The sequence below is a fragment of the Gadus chalcogrammus genome, chromosome 18, assembly GCF_026213295.1.
Source record: "Gadus chalcogrammus isolate NIFS_2021 chromosome 18, NIFS_Gcha_1.0, whole genome shotgun sequence".
Lineage (NCBI taxonomy): Eukaryota > Metazoa > Chordata > Actinopteri > Gadiformes > Gadidae > Gadus > Gadus chalcogrammus.
Window position 1 is genome coordinate 8,937,166 of NC_079429.1, and position 17,492 is coordinate 8,954,657.

Here is a 17,492-nt window from a genome sequence, read left to right on the forward strand (position 1 = left end):
ATTGGCAGATTGGGAGGCGCTCTGGCAGGCGATATGCGGAGGACCCTTAGAGAATAGAAGCTGCCTCCCAGGAGGTCTTGCTCCTCACCGTAGTGAACGACACAGAGGGCAATGCTAGACCCTGAGGGCCCCCTGAGGAATCAAACTCCTCAGGGCCCCCTCAGGGTCCATCAAGTGATAGAGAAGAGCCGGCATGAGGGAAAACCCCTCAAAGAGCTGGGGAGTGCAGGTGACACCTGATGCGAGTCGGGTGTCATTTGAAGTCCGACCCGCCTCAACCCTGGCTCCCCATACATCTCCACCATCGCATAATGGAGTCAGGAATTGTGCGAGTGTAAACATTCAATGGGAGTGTGTGGAGCGCCGCAGGGAGGAGAATGAATACCTTTGACATCCCGATATGAATTCAGAGGTGCGCCACGCTGCTCTCAACAGGCATGACTCACAAACCCGCACTGAGCCGAATAACATTACTTTATATAACCATGTTGGGTTAAACAAAGGGGGAGCGCTCTCTCTCTCTCTCTCTCTCTCTCTCTCTCTCTCTCTCTCTCTCTCTCTCTCTCTCTCTCTCTCTCTCTCTCTCTCTCTCTCTCTCTCTCTCTCTCTCTCTCTCTCTCTCTCTCTCTCTCTCTCTCTCTCTCTCTCTCTCTCTCTCTCTCTCTCTCTCGTCATGTGGGTCGAGGAGGAGGAAGATGGTGGGGTTGGGTAGGGGGGGGGGGGATAAGGCAGCCAGCTGCCTGTACCTCAGATGTGGGCTGAGCCATCCCATAAACTGGCATCTTGGCCACGCGTCTGAAGTTGGCCACCTTCATCTCCTTCACCGTGCTGAGGACATCTGGCGCCAAGTACTCGTCAGCAACCTGCCAGGACACACACACACACACACACACACACACACACACACACACACACACACACACACACACACACACACACACACACACACACACACACACACACACACACACACACACACACACACACACACACACACACAAGAAATAAAAAGACGAATCCCACCTGTGTTTTCCCTAAAAATAGCATTTAGGAACGTTTACTTTGAAAATGTATCCGTTCCAGGACAAAATTCAGATATATCCATGCATCCTCTGATCCAATGCAACTTTATAGGGGATTTTAATGAGTGGCACATAATCCCTAGGAGGCCCACATGTGGAGTGCAGACATCAGGGGGTTCACAACCAAGGATTTTTTGGACTGGGCATCAAACACAAGATCCCGCCTATATGATCTTGCCCCAATTGGTACATAATATCAGACAACACTGAAAAGAATCCACCTCACCGCTCGATGAAAGTTGTTAATACTGAAAGGGATGGACAACAGAAATCTGTAATTAATTCTTATTTATACCATTAAGGTATATTAAGGTGTGCTTAAAGCAACATAAAATGACTCTCGAAGCAAATCCATTGCATTCTGAAGTTATTGTTGTGTTCAAATGTTCCTTCCTTAATATACAGAATACATCCATTGCATAACAACAACAGCGTGCTGCACGACTCACCAGCACGCGCGCTCCTTTGGTGACCAGGTCGGCCGGAGCCGACAGTTCTGATAGGTCCATGCCGGCCAGCAACCGGTAGAGCCACGCGCGGCTGCACATCCACTGGCTGAAGGTACACGCGAACGCTAAAGGGTACTGGGTCACGATGCATATCAATGTTAATTTTAACTCCGGGCCAAATATTTTTTGGGGGGTTTTGAGTTTTTTTTCACTCCGATGCATTACCTGTTCGTGGAGGAATGCGTTGAAGACTATCAGGTAGAAGTATCGCTCCAAGCTCTGCATGGTCCGGTGGAGGAAATAGTCTTTGGTGCTGCTTCCCTGGCCGACGTTAACAGACATACGGGCTGAGTTAGCTCAGAATGTTCGGTTTTGTCTGAGCCGTTGGTGCTCTAAGCAAAATGGCTTTTCAGAAAAATGTGAAGGGTTCAAATATACATACAATTAAAAAAACATTTCTATTTTCTTTTCTCGCCCATACCTGAATTTGATAATCCTCCCCAAGCCCTTCCAGCTTGCTCTTGTTTTCATATATGGCCTCCTTGATGTTGTGCATCTCTGAACACAAGGCGATAGCGTGGTCAACCTTTCAGACACAGAAAAACCCAGTTGAAGCCAGAATACACAGAACCGATCCCACACACGCACGCTGACGACAGTAGGAGGACATGTGTCGGTGCGTCACCCTACCTCCTCCATGATCTGCTGGCCGTTGTGCAGCTTGTCGATCAGGGACTGGATGACTCGCAGCAGTGGCTTGGGCTCCGAGGGGGCGAGGCCCTCCACCCTGGAACGCAAACACAAACCCAGTCAGTTCTCCTCCTCCTCGCCGTTCAACACACGTGACATCTTCATTTATTTAATTGATTATTACCATGGACTCAATTGTGGACCTCCAACTTTCAACTGAGTATACATTCAATTCAAATTCAATTTGAACTATAGTGCTTTTTTTTCGTAAAAGAACAACACAAGCAGGATTTGATACTCTTGCGATTGCTGGATTATAACGATCGACCCGTGAAATCGTCATACTGTTGACTTCCTTTCAATCCTAATTGAAATTTGAGTCCAATTCAAATCACGTATTAGAGTAAAAAATAAATTTAAGTAAAGTGTACAAACAGTACAAAAAGTGTATCATTGTGATTATGAGTTACAAATAAACATGGAGGAGAGGTCGGGGCTTGGTTACTCTGGCAGCTCTTTGGAGGGGCCCCTCAGACGGTTCATGGCCAGGGTGCCAAGGATCATGGCCAGGTTGGTGCGGCCCACGCCCACCTGGCAGCTGAAGAGCAGGGCGGGGAGAGGCCTGGACTTGTCCCGGCCCAGGCCCAGACTGGGGCTTTCCTGGAAGAGCAGACACCAAAAGACAGGTGAAGAAGAGGAGGAGGGGGGGGGGCAGTTTCACAGCACCTAATGAGTGAACATCAAAGTGATCAGGCGATGGCTTCGAGGTGATAACCATGCTTCACTGTAAATGTGTCTCTGTCACAGTGCCAAGCATCAGCCGTTTTGAATGTCTTCACACAGCTGAAAAGTTTTTGATCACTTGAAGAAAGATGTGAGGGGTGGTATTATTTCAACATTTCGGCAAGAGTCTGATTGGATGTGGGGCAGTACGTCGAAAGGCGAATGTCTTGGTTGAAGGCTTTTTCTGAACCTTGTTGTACAAGTTTGTGTGTGTGCATGCGTGTGTGAGAACGGTTTGAATGTCGGGCAAGCGACCAAACATGGGCCTTCCGTGCTTCCCCTCACCGCGACTGCTGACGAGACGGAGCTAGAGCAAGACTACAACCTGACACAGCCAAAATGAAAAACAGAAGACAGAAAGAGGAACCACAGCACGATAAATAACGCGAACAATTGATGATATATCTTTCGTATCTTTTCGTATCGTTTTCCCCAACAACTGCCATGTTTTCCAACCACAGGGAACTGGACAGGGGGCTCACGGGGAAGTCGATTCCGACGACTTAAAAAGTCCAAATAAAATTGGCAGTGAGGAGAATAAGCAAAAGACGAGGAGCATCCTGTGTGAGTGAAGGGCGAGATGGAAACCAGAACCGAGCGGCCAGGGCCCTGCGCACTCTGACTGTTCCTGACCCCTCTAAAGATCCCGGTCGCCAACCCATCCCCGGCCTTGGGAACTACGGACGCATCCATAACCGCCGGTGATGGATGGAGGACACAGGCCCGATAAAAAACGAGACGGGATAAGTCTGGTGTTAGCAGGAATCGCGATTCCATATCCAAAACATCACCCCCCCCCCCCCCCATTTGTCTCACAGAGACGGTCCAGATGCCTTGCTCCAATTCCACCTATAAATCTCCTGTGAGAAGCACGTCCAAACTGAGGTTGTAAAAGCTGCAGCGGTGAATTAGTGCCTGCCGGAACCGGGCCAGGAAACACAAACCTCTCCTTTGAATCGGTGGAGTGGTTTATGTCACAGTGGCTTACTGGATGCTCTCTTACCCTGAGTATCTTCACAAAGGCGTCAAAGTCGTCCTCCATCGGAGCGCCCTCACTAGGCAGTGGTAGGCGGTGGTACCTGGTGGAAGACCGGGACAGTGATTTGTACACATCGCCGTTATGTAGGCCATGACACATGTGTAAACACTGAGCTGGAGCCCACTGCTGTCCACAAGGCTCCCGCCCTCCCTCCCTCCCTGTGCTATTTACTATCCTCATGAGCTTTGAAAGGAAACCAGCGCTTCCATTTAAACCCCTCACCAGGGATGATGGGAGGAATCTGGCTCAGAGAGAGGGCGGGCCGCCACCGTCTCCTTCTTCATCTTCCTTTATTCTTATCGTCTTAATGCAGGGATTTTAGTGTTGTAACGGATAGGTTGATCCGTACGGGTCACGGGTAACCCGTGATTCGTACGGATCAACCCTCACGGTTCGGCACGCAAGTGATCCGCGGATCGGCTGATAAAAAAAAAAGAAAAGTTGTGCGTTCACGTGATCGGCGAATGTTTAAAGGACAATTCCGGTGTTTAGCACATTGAGCCCCCTTTCTGGTTTGTGTAGGATGAAATAGTGGTTGACACACCGAAATGTTGACCATTGGTCCAGTCTCGGGTATTTGGCTCATTTCGAATCGCCCCTGCCTGCTTCAGAATGGCTGGCTTTTGGCATTCACAAACGTAAACGTTCGTTTTCAGAAATGTGCAACTCACCGAGTGGCTAGTGGTGTTCGTTGATGTTCCTAATCAAGTATCATAGCGAAATACAGTTTCGGTCGTCTTTTATTTGGCATTTTGTAAATCCCATTGAAATGGAAACCGAAAGCGGAAATGGGCTGTTTATGTTTGGTTGCAGTCTTTTCGCTCGGTTCTCCGAATCAACAGTAGGGCTAGAACTGAGCGAAAAGACTACAACCAGCCCCCCTTTCCGATTCCGGTCCACGAGCAATAAGTCTTCAAACAGAAATCAATGGATTTACAAAATGCCAAATAAAACACAACAGAAACTGTATTTCGCTACAATACTTGATGAAAAAAAAAAGATGAGGATGTCTGTATTGCCAAGGGAGGGTAGACTCTAAACTCTCCCCAGGCAATGCAGACATCCTGAATTTAAAGTTTTAAATCCAGGTCTGCTGTGCTTCCTTTGGACACAGTTATTTATTAATTTTTATTTACTATCCATGTTAAAAAGAAGAAGGAATAATGCCTCAGATTGCATATTTTTTATTTTTTATAAGTTTTTATTTTATGTGGACACGCAATTTTTTTAAATATGTACAATGCTTAAAGGAAGCAGGATTATTACCTAATTTTTCACTTTATTTGTTTTTTACACATTTGAAAATTTTATTTAAAGTCACATTTGTCTTGCTATCTTTTTGTGGTTGTTGATCCGAAAATGATCCGACCCGTGACTCAGAAACCGTGACAAGATGCGAACCGTGAGTTTTGTGATCCGTTGCACCCCTAAGGGATTGAGAGATAACAGTGGCTATATCAGGCCGTTATCTGATCTTATTCATCCATGAGTGTACAGGCCTATTCATGGGTCCTCAGGGGACTCCTAGCAAAAGGAAGTGACTCGTGGTGATTCATAAATCCTCCCTGCCGTGGAAATGCTGCGGAGCCCGCTCCAACCCCATCCGACCGACGAGACTGCGATCGCTCCTCCAGACCCTGGTGCCCCACCCCACCCTCAACCGCGTCTCCATAGCGGGCGCCACGCTGCGCTCGGTTTATCGTTGCGCTTGATAGGAGGGCCGCGGCGGTGTGAACGACCTCCGCACCTGTAGAGCGGCGCGGTGAACACGGGCCTCTTGTACACCTCCTCCGTCACGCGGATGTCCTCCTCGCACGCGATGTCCACCTTCTGGGGCTCGTCCTTGAAGAACTCAATGTCGCTGTACACGTAGAAGACGCCCTCGCTGAGACGCGCAAAGTCGTGCAGCTGGGGGGGGGGGGGGGGGGGGGGGGGGGGGGAGAGCAAGAGAGCGAGGGAGAGAGAGAGAGAGTCAGAGCAAAAGATGGCAAAGGATAGAAACAGGTCACACAATTGTATCCAAATCACATACAGTCATGCGTACGTTATGGTAAGTAGTAAATGGACTGCATTTATATAGTGCTTTTCCAACATTCACCCATTCATACACGCATTCATACGCCGACAGCTTGTCGGGAGCAGTTAGGGTACGGTGTTTTTCCCAGGGACACCTTGACACGGAGGAGGCGCATGGGGGGGGGTCGTACCTCCTTCCTGATGACCAGCTCCAGTCCCTCCACCAGCTCCGCCCCTCCGTGCCCGCGGAGGTTCTCGTGGAGGTTCTCCTTCCCGCGGGGCGTGTACGGCACATAGTTGTCCCCCTTGTGGAGGAACAGCACGGGCTCCTCGCGCACGCAGAGGAAGATCACTTCCTGGTGGGAGACGAGTCGAGGAGACACGCCATTAGGACACGCGAGACGGGGAACATAACCCCAGCCTTGTTTACCGAGGCGGTCGCTTCGGCTGCCAGCACCGCGACTCAAGGCTTAGTTATGGGTCCACGTCGACGCAGTGCAAGGGAGTCTACGGACACATTAGGGACTTGCGGACCCTCCTTGCGTCCACCGCATGTTGCGTCAACGTGCAACCATAACTGAACCTTTAGCCTCCACTGAGGCTGGCTGGAGACACGCCATGGTCGTCATGGTTCAGCCGGGTTCAGGGATCTGAAACGGCCTCGGCAGGGATGTATGATTTGGCGTCGTATCATTACAATGACGCTCTTTTTCCAGCTACCAAGAGTGGCGCATGGTTTGTCTTTCCCCCCTCTTCTGCCTTACAGTCAGGCCACATGGCCGCGGCTCTGTTGACATTAGTTCTAAATCTCGGCCACCGCCAAGACTGAGCACTTGACTCCTCAAATATTTACACACACAACACATGCACACGGCCCGCCAAGTCAGCTGCTAGCGCTGACAAACAACCACCGCATAGGTCTGTCTGTAATGGGTGCATGTTAATTTGCCGTTCTGAAGAAACACTTAATAGGTTATAATAAAATACATATTAATGGGGAAAAACAAAACCTAACAGCCATACAGACAACAGGAAGAATGCGAGTCACCTCATGGCCTTGTGCATGAAGCCTCTGGAGGACCTGTTTGAAGCCGTTCAGGCTGGGCTGGCCCAACCCGTAGAGGGCGTGGGGTCCTTTCACCCGGCGGAAGTTGGGGGCCCCGTAGCTGCCCGTGGTGTTGAGTACGTCCGCCTTGCTGGGCACATCCTGCACCATGAAGTACTGCCCCTGTGAGCCACCAGAGAGACCTTATCAGCGGGGCTGTGCGGGGGTTTTGGGCAAGGGAGGCAATCGCAGATTCTCATCAAAACACGGAGCCCGGCTAATGCCAGTGACCGCGTTGTGTGAGGATCTAGCGCCTGCTGTCCAGAGAGACAGCTTATTATTCAGGAATCTTGCCGATTTGGATCTATGTGTGGCTGCGCACACTGACACTCGAGGCTAGGCCCGGCTAAAAACAATGAAAGCCTCGGACAGAAAAGAAGAGGCAGCCCCGACCGAGGGGGCCTGGGGAAGATCAAAGCCCTCAGAGGAGGGGTGACAACGGCCCACGATGGCCGTCTCAGCTCATAAAGCCGCCGCATGACAATGTTCCCTGGCCCACTACGCAATTTGGACACGTGAATGTGAAAAGGGCCAGAGTAAAGACAGCTTTGGTGAATCCACGTTTCTTTTGGGGAGCGAGGCCAAACAATTGACAGTGTGTATCCGAGAGGGATAGAGAGCGAAGGGTAGAAGGAAAGAGAGTGAGAGAAAGAGAGTAGGTGAGAGAAAGATAAAGAAAGCAATACCTAGGTCTATATCTGGACATAGATATAAATATGGGATGTTGGCCTTACCTGCACAAGATAGTGCTCGGGCATGGTGTCTGAGATCCGACCCACTTTGTAATTGGTCTTGAGAATGTCATCGTGGATTTGGAATTCCTGCCGGCAATTATACCTGCAGAGGCAAACAGGCTCAAATAAATATATACATATACACACACGGAGGGAGAGAGAGAGAGACAGCCAGCGATGATGAGGGAGAGAAAGAGAGAGAGCCAGAGCAATTTAATTATCAGACTCTTTGTTTGCTGCTGGCCCATGGTCCCATATCTCCCAAATCCCGGATTGACAAATGAGATGATAACAGAGACAAACACAGCGGCAGAGAGAAGGAGGGAAGGGGCGGGTGTGGGGTGGAGATGGATGAGGGGGGGGATTGGGGGGGTGGGGAGGGCAGTGGGGGGTAGCATCCCACTGATCAAAGACTGATAACACCCAATTGTGAGGACATGGATTCGGACGTGTGGTGCCGTTTCATTGGAGGGGTGGGGGTGGTTGAGTGTGGGGGGGGGGGGGGGGGGGGGGGGACTTACGTGATGACGACAGGTGCTACTTTGTTGGTGATAATGGACTTGGCCTTGTTGTTGTGGATGTTGACCGTCTGGAAGGAGCTAATGCTCAGAGAGTGCCTGCTGTCGGCCATCCCGTTGCCATGGACACACTCAAGTGGCGATGTGACGGAAACGGGTTGCGGCGCGGCGCTGGCGGTTGTACCCATGCTCCTCAAGCAGCTTTGATAAAGTAAAGGAAAATGTGTATGCATTAAAAAAACAAAAAACACACACACACACACACACACACACACACACACACTAGACCAAAATAAGAGACAAAAAATATATATGACAATGTCCATTTGTTAAAGAAGCGGCAACCATGACAACGTATTTGTATGCGGGAAGTCCTCTTGAATGGGCTGGATCCAATACAAGCGGAGGCGTGGAGAGCGTCATCCGTCCATTACAGACAGCCACAAATATCCCAGCGATTTATTTTTGGCTAACGTTAGCCAACATGGCGACATCTTGGTTTCCTGGAGCTTTACACGTGTTATGTAAGTAATAAGTGTGACTGTATTTATATGTTAATTGTAGCCATGTTGATGTAGAGTTCACCCCCCGCCCCCCGCCCCCCCCCCCCCCCCCTCTCCGTGCACACACACACACACCTCTGAACAATCAAGGCCGGAATCTTAAGTAGCAAGCCCCCCCCTCCCCCTCCAGACTCTAAGTAAACAGAGGGGCCTCGCAGTGAGCAGGGCAGATAAACAAACGAGTCGTACCGCCAGCTAGCCTCAGCGGGACCGCCACGTCTCACCAGCCCCGAGGAATCAACATCTTTTGGACTATCTCCAGGAGAGAGATAGGGGTGTGTGTACGCACACACGGTCAAACCCTCAATAACAAATCACACACACACACACACACACCTCAAAAGATCACCTGCACACCTACACATAAAATGTTCACACACACACACACACACACACACACACACACACACACACACACACACACACACACACACACACACACACACACACACACACACACACACACACACACACACACACACACACACACACACACACACGAAGGAAGGAGAACTGTTGCATTGTGGAAGGGCACGGTGAGTCTAGCAGACGACATCAAAGTTGGGACAGAAGCTGAGAGAGCAAATCAAGAGCTGCCCACTTAAAAGCAACTGGGTGTGAACTGAAGCCCGGGCCCACTCTCCCTGGAGGCCTGGAGAGAAACAAAATCAATTGAGTCACTCCAGCAACCCCACTACTGCCAGCTGTACCACTACCACCACCACCAGCATCAGCAGCCCCCCCCCCCCCTGCCACCACCCCCACCAAACCAGCACATTGTTGTGTCTGAGAGTGTGCAAGAGAAGGTCAATTCTTGACTTGACTCTGGAAGGTCCAATGTGATCTGATCCCAGGGCTTCTGTGTGCTTGCTTTAAAGAAGGGAGGAAAAAAAAAGAAGGGGTCCTATAAAAAGCAGACGGGGAGGAAGAAAAATACCAAAAATGGTCTTGAGTGATTTGCTGAACCAAAGAAAATGTGGAAATGTGAAACAGCGATCAAGAAGTTGTCAAATAAACAAGCACGGAGCAAACTAATGCTTGTAATAAAATATAAAAAAAAGTACTTGATGCCTGTTTGAAAGACTTTCAATGAGCACTATGCTCACCAAACGTTTCCTTTTCTTCGCTAAAGGCTGCGCAGTAATTAGAAATACGTTCTGTTACAATCGACCCCGTTCTGTATCCCCTCCACCAGGCCGCATACTCTAAAAAGACACACACACACACACACACACACACACACACACACACACTAGTAGTAAAGGACGTCTTACATCTTGGGTGGCGAGCGACCTGCACCACCATCTCCAGACGCTTTCCTGAGCCCTCCGATTCTCGCCATTTTCCAACCCAGAGTGTGTGAACTTGGCACCGCGCATCCAAGACGAAACCCCTGTCTTCCGCCCTCCCAATCCCCTCCTCCGTGGCCCTCCCTCTACAGTAGGACACTCCCCCCCCCCCCCCCCCCAACCCCCACACCCCTACCACCACAGCGCCCCCCCCCCCCCCCCCCCTCTACAGAAACCTCAGGGTACCCTGTTGCTCGCCCGTGGGCCGCAGTGTATCTCCTCTCACTCTCTCTTACATCCCTTTTGCCCCCCCCCCCCCCACCTGCCCCCTGTCTTCCATCTCAGATGTCCCGGAGAGCGTGTTTCTCATGAAACACTCCGGTGGCCCACCACAGCGCTGACATGAAAGGCGACATGCCGGTACATCTGGAGGCCAGATGCCTCGAGGCTCCGCCAGTCGGGTCCGGCCCGACTGGCGCACGGAGACGACACAATTCTGCCTTTTGTTCCATAAAGTAAGCAACCCCAAGCAAACACATCACCAGGGACAGATGGGCCGTGGACAGCAGAGAGGGGGACATGCTTCTAAAAGCAGCGATCGACACGGATCTCCACACCTCCAAGAGCACCGTCATTTATTTTAAAGGAGAGAACAAGGGGGTCCATATTTTGCTGATAGAAGGTTTTTGGTTTTCGATTTGACTTCTTAAACATGTCAAACCGAGTTTCCGTGCAGGAAAACAAGCCTTGCTGAAAACATAACTCACGCTTCCACATTTTGTTTGAGTTAAGTTCACAGCCTTCAAATGGGTTTCAATAACAACCCGTTTGGTCCCCACCCCTTCCTAGCACAATCTATGCAATTTCTTAGGACTTACTGGGTCCCTGTGACATGGCTTGTTATCCAGGCCGATCTCGGGCATGGGCAGAAGAGTGGCGGGGGCGAGTAGGAGGCGGTCGGAAGCCTGGTTAGAAATAACTCTTAGTCAGTCATAAACATCCTCCTGGAGACCCAATCAGGGTGGCTCGTCAGAGGGCCCGTCGACTCCGCATTAGAGACACTACTGTACAACACACGGGCGCGACAAAAGATAAGAAAAAGCAGGGTTGAATCCGAACTTTGCCGAAAGATTCTGCTAATAAAACGTGAATAAAACATTGTGTTTTCAGCAAACTAAACAGCCTACACAAGGTCAGTAGGGCTCGGCCCTCCACACGGCACCTCTGGTACTTTAAGGCTGCATCTGGACGCTCCACTAATTACAGCCGGCCAGAAGTGCACCGCTATTCTAAAAACATGGAGGACGCCAAACCCCACTGATGGCAGGCCAACGAAACAGAGGGGCTGGCAAGCGAACCCAAGAGCCTCTCGCCTTGTACCGCAAGCACGGCTCCATTCAGGGCCAGCCCATTTAAATTCTACCGGTGTCCCGCATGCGCCATCGTTTGCTGCTCCTGCAGACAAAAGGCTCTAAATGTGGACAGGAAGGAGGGTGCAGCTGCAGGATACATCTGTTGGTGGCCGGTCTTCATATGAGGAAGGATGCAGAACGCTCCTCATTCACAGGAGGCATGGGGGGGAGATGGGGGTCCCGGTCATAGTGGGGCTTTCATTTCAAATCTGTTGCCCTTGCCCTCTGATGATTTGATATCTGTGATGCGATTATGAGGGAGCATGGATGCATGCAAGAACAACCCAAATTAGCACACACACACACACACACACACACACACACACACACACACACACACACACACACACACTCTCTCTATCTCTCTCTCTTGGCTGCCCTTAAAACCTGGGCTCTTCTCGTTTCCACAGAGTTAGTTCCGGCAGCGTGACAATGCCCAGAATGAGACAGTCTTGTGGCCTGCAGAATAACAGAACATGCTGGCATCTGTGGTCACGTTGGCTGGGGATGTGAAAAAGGGGAAATCAGACCATATTCTTAAAAGGTCATCATCACTTACAGACTTCACAACGGCTTAAATCTCAAGCACAGCTTCTACAGAAGCCTCAAATCAAATATTTCAAATGTGTATGGTAGGTTAGGTAGAGGACGGCTATGGAGAGGACTCAACAGTTATAACCGTTGACCTGGGGAACACACACATCAAGACACAGACTGACACACGCACACCGAAAAAACACACGCACACAGCTTTGATATATAAAACATTTGATCATCAGGTGCAGCCGAGTCCAACGGGAAACCAGAGATAAGGACAGATTGAGTAAGGTCTGTGTAGAGGAAGTGTATGCACACCCAGACAGGAAATGCTTAGCTGGATCCTATTGAAACTTCTTCCTTGCAGCTGCTCGTCTTTCAACCAGCATGAAAAGGGGTTACAGAAAAGTGTGACTCCCCAGCATAATGCTAGTTTCTCAATCAAACATCAGAGTGGTACACCCGGAAATGAGGCCAGTACTTCCTCCAAACATCCTTAGTCCCCTAGAAACGTTTGAATACGTTGTGCCTTCACGTACACTCACACAAGTCAACAGGCAGTTTGGGTTGGAAAACGTGCAACGTTGCCCACAAAGTGGCTGAGGCAACAGGATGCCATGCTGTTCAGTTAGAGGATGTAATTGGCAAGTACACAGTTCGATTTTAAACCAAGAGGCAATATTCTGACAAAGGACCACTTAATGTCATATAGTGATGATAATGACGTCCAAAACCCTCACCACTGGAATTTCCAAAGTCTTTTATTCCATTGGCCATTTATTTTTAATACGACACCCAAATCATGTGCTCACAGTTCAGATTGGATTTTTCTTCAGCGTTCAGTGGCTAAAAAAAGGGTGCACATATCTATTTTTACAACTGTGCCTGTAATTTATTTCATTCCGAGATGCCAATCGACTGTGATTTCAGGGCTGAGGTAATGTGGCTTTCTTTTTTGTCTAACCAAACGACGTCTGACCGCAATTCTGTCGGCAGATGCTTATGTATATCTGACAGAATATTACAGTCCTAAATATCCCAAACAAAGTCACCTTTTATTTCAACGTTTACGACGGTCAAGTTCCGATTGATATAAAAGGGTAACTTGGTAAGTTAATGGCATGGATGACAGGATTCCGGCACATAAGAAATGACCTCACAGTAAACCTCTGAATTACGTCAAAACAAAATGCCAATCCAAGCGTCATTGAACGGGAGTCATTTAACCCCAACACTTTCAGCTGAATATGAAGTACCCTCACAAACGTTGACACAAGTCTCCCGATATCTCTACACATCACAGCTGCTGTGTTCCAATCCCCCGGTTAACAAATACCACATACCTGATTCCTGGTTGCTCTGTATACCATCCAAGTGCTTGCCTGTTCCGTCGGCAGCAAACGCAATACAAAAAGCGATGTGCTCAAAAGTGGAAAAATGACAGCTTTCCAGTTGCAGCGACAGCAGCAGTGCTCCTAGCCAAACATCCTTCCAGCGCTCTGTGTGTGTGAGTCTGTGAGGCTAATCTCTGCCCCCCCCCCCCCCCCACACACACTCCCTCCCAGCTCTCCTTCCACTCCTCCACTCCTGCCCACTGACCAAGCGACTGTGGACAGTTGGTTTCATCAACGGGTCCTCATAAATATGCCTGGTGAGTCGTTGCTGCGAGACGAGAGTGCCGTCCGTCCGTCGGCTTACACGGTCCAAGAAGATATGCAGAGAGAGAGAGAGAGAGAGAGAGAGAGAGAGAGAGAGAGAGAGAGAGAGAGAGAGAGAGAGAGAGAGAGAGAGAGAGAGAGAGAGAGAGAGAGAGAGAGAGAGAGAGAGAGAGAGAGACCACAGCTTCACAGTCTGAGGGACAGAATAATGCTGTTGCGTTGCCCCCGTGTATTTTGCCCAGTTATTGTTATACGTGTGCGCCAGACGCAGGCATGCGGCGGATTTGGCACGCCTGTGTTTGTGTGTAACTGTGAGTGTCTGAGAGGAGGAAGAGGAGGGGGGTGGTGGAGGCGGAAGCCAGGAAGGCTTACTCATCAAGCTCGTCCGTGTCCAATCGCTCAGCGAGGCTCCTGGCAACACAATGCCTCCCACACATGAACGACCCTTACTCCCCCTGCGTGCCCGTCTCAAAAGCACAGGACCTAATGCACCATTCAGACGTATTCAATAAAATACATACAGATCTAACAACCCCCCCCAAGGAGATAAATCATGAGTGCACCCCCACCCCCTCCCCCCTGCAACCCCTGCAAAAGCCCCCCCCACACAACACACAGGTGACGCCATGTAAGCCTAATTCATTAGGATGTTCTAATTACTTCATTCATTAGCTGTTAACACATGCGATGTTGGAGCGCAAATAAGCTTACAGCTGGGCAAATACTCAGACTTAAGCTTTTGCGCTTTGGTTGCAATGGGCTGCGTTTTGCCCCTCCGACCCAAGGGTCTTGCACTGTATGGACAGCAGACGCAGCGCACAATACCAAACATTGTGGTATACATTTTGTAAACTTGAAGACTTTATTTACTTGTACGACAATTCTGACCAACTATATAAATACATGTATAGCATTTATAGAGTTGCAAGTGAACTGGACATGCCCCTGAGAGAATTGGCCAAATAAGCCATTCCACTATGATTCTTAATAATCAGCCCCCTCAGATGGAAACAACATATTTAAGAATAACTACTATCCAAGCCAATGACAGCAAGATAACATTTAAGACATTGACAGTTACTTTGAATGAACCACCACTACTGCCACACCTGTTCCTTCCTTCCTGCAACGGAAGGATGTGACGCGGGCCAATACTTTGATGAAATACTCTCAGACCGCAGTTTATCTAAAAGAAAAAACTGGTAATCTGCAGCCAGTGGGCAAGGCACAAGACACATGTCAGCAGTAAAATATTGAGAAAATGATCCCAGAAACCCAGAAGTAAAAAAAAAAAATGATTTAGATCATTTAAGATTTGCTGATATTACTTTTTATGGGTTACATTTATGGAAAATGCTATCTTGATTTATTCCCAGAATGGTGATACACTGCAATAACAAACTGAAACCAGATGAAAACAGATGAAGACATACTCTGAAGGATTTGAGGAAACATCCTCCCTTTGCCAAAGTGAAAACAAACAGAGCCTACAGATGAATGTCACCTGTTCTTACTCCTTACTTTCAGTGGATTATTACAAAAACAAAACCATGAAAAAATGTCTAACTAGGCAGAGCAGATGGGGAGATGACATCCGTGTTCATGTTTCAGCAATAATATTTGTCTTTACACGTTACTCTTCTCCAGAACTTTTCTTATCATATTCATAGTCCTACCAACCATCTTGACATAGGTGTATGTATTTAACTATTTCCACATTTGCTCCTTAAAATTATCTTAATAATCAACATAAGCTTAGAATTTCAGAATTGTATGTGTGTGAGAACATCAGCCAATCCTCATTAGTACCTTGCTTAATTGGCACATAACCAATTAGCAAAGCACATTAGAAATACTACAGAGATGTATGTATCAATTTGGTATACGAAATCGAAGAAAATTCCAAAATGTTGAAATCCACAGAGCCTACAGATGAATTTTTTTTTATGGACAAACTACATAAAGGGGCTTACACTAATCCAGACAACCATTAGGCCTTTGAACTTGTCATAACATTCATGTGTGTATCGTTTTGTTATTAAACAGCATGAGGTAGGTGTCTCAAAGAAGGAAATTGTGGGGACTAACCAATCAGATAAAGTTCTTCAATTATTTACCTAAATTGTCAGGTCTCATTATAAGACCATATGGAAATACTAGTTCAGATATAAATGCAAGTAAAACAATAGCTTACATTGGCCCGGGCATGCTATTAAAATACAAATAAAATATAAATTAGTAGTTTGATCAATATTAATGGTCCTCTGATTGCGATCAATGAGTAGGCCCATCATCTTCTCGCCCCCTTGATTAATTACGATGTTAAAAGGTTGATCTCTTTTGACAAGATGCAGTTTCTGTCCTAAAGATGCAACGATGATCATGTGAACGGGAAAACCGTTCTTCGATCGGCTAATTCCTAACAAAGAAAATGAAACACATCAGAAGCACCGACGGACCGTGCATTTAACTCGACCCCACGTTAAGAGTTGTCACTATATACGTTTAGCATGTCTAAATACATATAGGAAACGCGCTTCGATGTATTTCCCTGTATCTGTCACGGGGTTATCCGTGGAATTGTACTGGGAGACAACCCGCGCAGAAAAGCATCTTAAGACGGGTGCCTTGGGGTAAGGTCTTGGGGTGAGGGCAGGAGCAGGAGTGTACATGAATCTCGGGGCTGACATCTTTGAACGCTGCCGCCCGAGGGAACCTCGAGGAGGCGAGCACATGCACGCTTTACACCTATAAACATTCACGAAACACTGATGAAACCAGTTGTGGTCTGCTCTGATAAAGGTGAACAGCCAACAACACGTCCACCTGAGGCTAGCTACGCAATATTACGGGTTATCAAAGTTTTTTTTTCTTTACACGGACGTCAACTTTGGCGAGTAGTGGGGGGACCCTGGAAACAACAGCAGTAAACTTTATACTACTCACCATTTCAGCACTCGGTACAAAAGGCTTGCACTAACAAGACATGTCTTTTTGGGGTTCCGTTCTTCGGTGCATGAGCTATTAAAGTCCCGGCTTTCTATTTGCACACATGGAAAACATCCATTGATATTTTTTTCTGACCCAAATCTCTGAAGGAAAGGATTCCACTATCTGAATAAAGGACGGACGGAGCATGCGCAATTCATACTCGGTTTACCCCACTCACAATATATGAAACGAACATCATGACTTCTTCAATTGCATATATTTTGAATACCGTATGAACATAGATTTATAAGATGAACATGTCAACATAATAATAAGAATGGCTAGAAAATGACCATAAGCGTTTTTTTCTTTAAAAAATGACCAATATGAGAAACAAGGGAATAATACCCAAAAAGCAGTTAATTAAGATGCTAGATTAACCAATGGGATAAATGTATGTTTAAAAGTCACAGAAGGACCCTTGAGAGTAATGAGCTGGGATCTGTGCCTCCAGTTGACACACACCTATCTAAAGAGGATGTACTAAAGAGATGAAACAATAATGGAGATGAGATAGTCCCAACCGAAGAATATGGTACAAACAGTGGCGCTCATTGTAAATATGCACTCAGGGACCCTCATTAACAAATGAATGGATGATGACCTGTCAGGTCGTGAGTCCTGAA

At 48.1% G+C, this 17,492-nt stretch overlaps 1 protein-coding gene across 2 annotated transcripts in view; it reads right to left on the reverse strand.

Annotated features, from left to right (window-relative positions):
• Positions 1-16,998, reverse strand: part of pald1a (phosphatase domain containing paladin 1a) — a 41,840-nt gene extending 24,842 nt beyond the window's left edge. The window contains exons 1-13 of one of the 2 annotated variants that reach the window (XM_056576833.1): positions 13,561-13,733; positions 8,420-8,617; positions 7,899-8,001; positions 7,108-7,287; positions 6,251-6,415; positions 5,791-5,951; positions 4,008-4,083; positions 2,727-2,881; positions 2,222-2,318; positions 2,013-2,117; positions 1,757-1,852; positions 1,532-1,666; positions 747-863 (exon numbers count right to left, since the gene is read on the reverse strand). In XM_056576833.1, the coding sequence (XP_056432808.1) occupies positions 747-863; positions 1,532-1,666; positions 1,757-1,852; positions 2,013-2,117; positions 2,222-2,318; positions 2,727-2,881; positions 4,008-4,083; positions 5,791-5,951; positions 6,251-6,415; positions 7,108-7,287; positions 7,899-8,001; positions 8,420-8,604 (1,575 nt within the window). In that variant the 5' untranslated portion in view covers positions 8,605-8,617; positions 13,561-13,733. Of the gene's footprint in view, positions 1-746; positions 864-1,531; positions 1,667-1,756; positions 1,853-2,012; positions 2,118-2,221; positions 2,319-2,726; positions 2,882-4,007; positions 4,084-5,790; positions 5,952-6,250; positions 6,416-7,107; positions 7,288-7,898; positions 8,002-8,419; positions 8,618-13,560; positions 13,734-16,821 lie in introns of those variants that run through there. The other variant, XM_056576832.1, reaches the window with a different exon arrangement.
• Between the last annotated feature and the right edge of the window lie 494 nt (positions 16,999-17,492).